We start from the raw sequence: 5,014 nt of genomic DNA, 5'->3' as shown, positions 1-5,014 counted from the left end.
ATGCTTTCAGAGAACCCAGGTTTGGGTCCCAGCACCCTAACGGTGGTTCACTCCAAGACCCGCTTCTGGCCTCCTTGAGCACTCCATGACTATGCACATACACACACACACACACAAACGCTAATGCACATGCATCTTTTAGGAATATGCACATATACCTTCATCTGTTTCAGAGTGAGTTACAATTAAACTTTCTTCCACCACATACCCTCATTTACTCCATTTAGGTTTTGCTTTCCCTTTCAATAAAGCAGGAAGGCAACTGGTCTGGAATATAGAGGCTTCGTAAATGAGAACTGTCATCATTCCAAGAACCGTGGCCTCCCAGAAACCATGGCCCAGTGATTCATGTGTAAAGTGCAAAGCAACTAACATTGGGAGAACCCAGCTAGGGCCTGGAGTCTGCTCCACGCAAGCCCCAGGACCAGGAGGCCTCAACACAGCAGGCTAGGTTACACTTCCTCCAAAAATGCAAGGCCCAGCCCTCCCCTCCACCCCTGAATTCTCACAGCAGGCTCCTGTGGCCGCTTCTAACCAGGCACCACAAAGAAGTCAAGAGTTGGGTACTTTTTGTTCGTCTTTATTTACAGCAAAGTACATAGGATGTGGTCATTTCATAGCACTGACAAAGACAGGGCAGTAAAAAGCAAAGAGGGGAAGAGGCAGCATCTTCTAGGGAAAGAACAGCCTAGGTCTCCATCTAGCCACTCACCCTCGCTCCCCAAGGCAGGCCTGGGTGGAAACTCCCGCCTGAGAGAAACAGGAAGCTACTGAAACACGTCACTTGTGCCTGGCACCATTCGAGTAGAGCAGGCCCACAGCCAGAATGTTAAAGGGGACTTGTGCACACACAGGCATCCAACTGAGCCTTCCCCAACCCGCGCTCTCCCGTGTTCCGTCTGACACAAAGCATAGCGCTATGGCCTGGAGGAAAAGTATAAACAGCAAAGGAGACAGAGAAGGCCTGCTGGTCCTTCCCAGAAAGCACTGGCCTTCATGTACCCAGGACTGACCCTAGCTTTTGCCAAAAGCAGCCCATTCTTTGGAGATTCTTGGACATGAGCACAGGTTCCAAAGGGCAGTGAAAAACATTTCCCTGCAAGAGAACGCATTGCCCCACATCTGCGGGGCTTTACAGGCAAGGTTGATCAGTCTCTCCACCTTGGGCTACTCATGGGCACACCTGACCCAGTGGCCACCCAAGAGACAGACAAGTCACCCTGGATAGACGGAGCTGGAGCCAACTTTCCTATGATCTGAGTAGCCGCCATCATAATTAGTTCTGGGACAGGTGACTTGGAGACTCGCTTCCCCACTCTAGATCAGAGTCCTATCTTTTTTTCAGCTTCTGGTTACCCAAAGAGAAGTCACAGGCCAGCAGGAGTTATGCTAGTGGGATGAACTGTGAGATTGAGCCTCTGGACACCCAAAGAGAAGTCACAGGCCCAGCAGCATTTGCTTCAGCATGAAGTATGAGCCAGGGCCTTTGGCTCATACAAGGCTCACAACTTTGTTTCCTGAACAAAGAGACAGTGGGTGAGCAGGGAGGGGGAAGCAAGCACCATTGGGTGGCTTTGAAGCCAATAGGATTTGTGCACCTGAGGTCAGTGTGACCCTGCTCAGCTGCGCTCCCTCTCTGGCCAGCTGAAAGTCCCCAGGTGACAAATATCATGGTTTCCTGATGAGTTTACCTCCAACTCTCCAGTGGAATTGGAAATCCAGAATCTTAGGACTGATCACAATGCTTCCTATGGAAAGTTCAAGTTCAAACGCACAATTGGCCAAAAGCTGGGCGGCCTCAGAGCCTCCATCCCTTCCCTGTAGCCAGCAAACACTGCTTCTAGCCAAGCCAGAACTGGTTACCACTCCCCAAGGAGGTAGGGGCAGGGTAGTCCTACAGCTGTGTCCAAGCTAGGAGTGGGCCACTCAGAGGTCCTGGAGCCTTGGTCCCAACACCGTAGATACACGAGGAAGCGGCTAAGTAAAGGCTCAGAGATGAGAAGAATCCGTTTTCCACGGCAGTGGGATAGACAGCCAAGGCACTAAGTGGTTTGGCACCTGGGGGCTTCAAGTAAAGTTGAGCGTGCTACCCACTGAGAGGCCAAGACTCTTGCAGACAGGAATGGGTTTCCCATGAGCACGTACAACCCCAGCAAGGCCAGGATTCTCGTCCTTGGAATCCCAGGCCAGGCCCTAACCTACCCCTTGAATCTCAGAACTGCATAAAGTCCATGTGATGAGGACTGCTTCCCAAACACTCTAGCATGCATCTTGGCGAGTGTGTGCCCTCCCACAAGCGCCTGAGCTGACCTCTCTCCTGCTCCAACAGCAGCTGCCGAGCAGCAGCAGCTTGCTGCAGAGTCTGCACCATGGCCTGATGCCGAAGAAAAGTGGCAAAGCTCTACTTAGGACTAGGTTAATGTCTTTTCAAGAGAAAAACAGAGCTGGAGGCAAATTTGAATCCTGACTGGGGACCTGGACGGTGCTGAAACAGCAGGGGAACTTCAGTGTGGCTGCATCGAACCTCGAGGGCTCCTGAGAGCCACCCAGGCAGGAGGCTCTCTGTCCAGGTGGAGTGACTAAGCACGTGGCCCACAAGGTGCAGGACGGTGGCCACCAACGTGACAATCCTGGGCTCTTCTGTAGTTAGGCACAGACTGGGGCCTCTAGCTCATGCCTGCCTTCTTGTTTGGTCCCCATTTCCTCCAGCAGTCTTCCCGGCATGGCATGGATCAACTTCCTCCAGGCCAGAGTTCCCACAAAGAGGAAGCGCTCACTCAGGAAGGCTGAAAATCTCTACCTCTGGCATCTTCAATCTAAAACCCCCACTTAGGCACCCATGATTTAAATACCCTTCCCTTAATACCGTCTAAGAAATAACTTCTCCCAACGCCTTCCTGCTGGGCAGCCACCGAGTTAACATGGAGGCGGTGTAGTTCGGGAAATCCTGACGCTGCTGCTCTCAAAAGTCTCAGGTAGGAAGCCAAGGCTGCCATCTCACTATACAGTGCCAGCTCAGAAGGAACAAAAACTACTGCCAGCTCCATGGGTGGAACTCTTGGGGCATCCCCTCAGTGGTCCATACCAGAGGTCCTTAACCAAAGCCCAGACTGCCAATGAGCCACTCCAAACTCAGTAATGTGTCCAGGCAACTTCCCTAGAAGGCAGTTTATCCTGAAATTCTCCAAGGGACACAGTCCCACCCCTCCTCTTTCTCTCCCTCTCTCCATGCTGGATGAGACCCTTTAAAATCCCCACCAGGCAAAAGACAGCTCTGGCTTCCAGGGAAACAGAGATGGTGGTGGAAGGAAGGAGCGGTGGAGCTGCCCAGGCAGCCAAAGCCAGAGCGAGGCAAGAAGAAACACAGACAAGACAGATTGATCTTTCTCAGTCGGCCTCTTCCCTGAGATTTGAGTTTTTGAGTTGAGATCACACAATTTCAACTCCAAAAAAAAAAAAAAAAAAGTATCTCTCTCAGTTCCAGTTTCAAGGATGCGGCATCTAACAAGGGAGACAGTGAGGGCTGTGTCCCATCCCCACCACGGCCCATGGTGCGGAAAGCAAGGGACACCAACTCATCAACCACCCAGCCATGGCTCCCCAGATGCCAGAGCACAGAACCCTGCTGGGTGGGGCTCCAGGCCCAACACCCACACACAGGTCCCTGCACAATACTTATGGCAAACAGCTTTACAGTATTTGTACATTTACACAAAAATAGATCCTTTCTTTTTATATATCTGTATGTATGTGTGTATTTATAACTGGTTACACGGTGTATTCATAATTAGGCATCACCAGTAGTTGGCACAGTTTGTCAGTTAAGCTTAGGGTCAAGTTCTGTTTGATTTGTTGTTCCAAAGTACAAAAAGGAAAAAAAAAAAAAGAAAAAGAAAAAGAAAATCAAGGCATTTCATCTCCGTGGTGTTTTCTTAAATACAGTAATTTCATAGGAGGCGTATGTACAGGTGATCAAAGCCTCTCGACCTCTCCTGTGTCTTGGAGCTGGGGGCTGGGGTTTGGAGTCAGGGCACGGGGTCAGTGTGGCCGGCTGCTGGACTCTGATGCCTGCCTCTTGCGTGAAGGGGTGTAGCCGTTGAGATAGCCGTTGGTCTGCCGCTTGGAGAGCCCTCCGTTGAGGATGTCCTGGATATGCTGAACGATGAGGTTGATGGCCACTGCGGGACAGAGAGCAATGGCGTTAGGGAGAGCAGGGGAGGGCACACACACTGGCACAGGGCTGTGAGAACACAGTCTGTGTGCATGGACCGGCACACAGAAAGCAGAGGCAAAGGCTTCTGGGGAGTGGTCCTGGCCCTCGGGAGCGAGCAAGTCACCTAACCTTCTGGAGCATCCACCTGGGCTCACGGAACCTCCTTTGTAAGTATTCTAAAATGATAAATGACACCCAATGAATGCACACTCTATAAGTCAGTCAGTGTCCCCACCGGATGAAGCAAGCAACCCCAAAATTGTATGGATATGACTGGAGTTTGTTTCTTTGTTTTGGTGGGGAGGGGTGGGCACCCTGAGACTAGGTTTCTCTGTGTAGCCCTGGCCATACAACTCCATAGAACAGGCTGGCCTGAAACTCAAGATATTCTCTTGCCTCTGACCTGACTGCTGATATTTTGCAGGATATCTGATGATACTGATATTTACTAGAAAAACTGGGTTTTAGTTATGGTGTGGCTCATCCTTAGAACACACCTTTAATCCAAAAGCTTTCTGCTTGAAAAATTGTAAAAAGGATTAAATAAAGTCAATCATAGATTAAGAGGAAGAGCAAGAAACCTATGGACAGGAAATGAACATAGGATTTAAAAAAGAAAACATAAGCCAGGCATTGTGGCACACATCTTTAATCCCAGCACTTGGGAGGCAGAGGCAGGTGGATCTTTGTGAGTTCAAGACCAGCCTGGTCTACAAAGCAAGTCCAATACAGCCAGGACTACACTGTCTTGAAAACACACACACACACACACACACACACACACACACACACACACACACA

At 50.4% G+C, this 5,014-nt stretch overlaps 1 protein-coding gene across 1 annotated transcript in view; it reads right to left on the bottom strand.

The window, feature by feature from the left end:
• Positions 1-564: 564 nt before the first annotated feature.
• The window catches only part of Uck2 (uridine-cytidine kinase 2), a 66,529-nt gene continuing 62,079 nt past the window's right edge, over positions 565-5,014 (bottom strand). The window contains exon 7 of the mRNA XM_055624648.1: positions 565-4,178. Within this exon, the coding sequence (XP_055480623.1) occupies positions 4,039-4,178 (140 nt within the window). The 3' untranslated portion in view covers positions 565-4,038. The remainder of the gene's footprint in view (positions 4,179-5,014) is intronic.

This window comes from Psammomys obesus, unplaced genomic scaffold, assembly GCF_907164565.1.
Source record: "Psammomys obesus unplaced genomic scaffold, mPsaObe1.curated_primary_1811, whole genome shotgun sequence".
Taxonomy (NCBI): Eukaryota; Metazoa; Chordata; class Mammalia; order Rodentia; family Muridae; genus Psammomys; species Psammomys obesus.
This window is presented reverse-complemented; position numbering and strand designations above follow the sequence as displayed.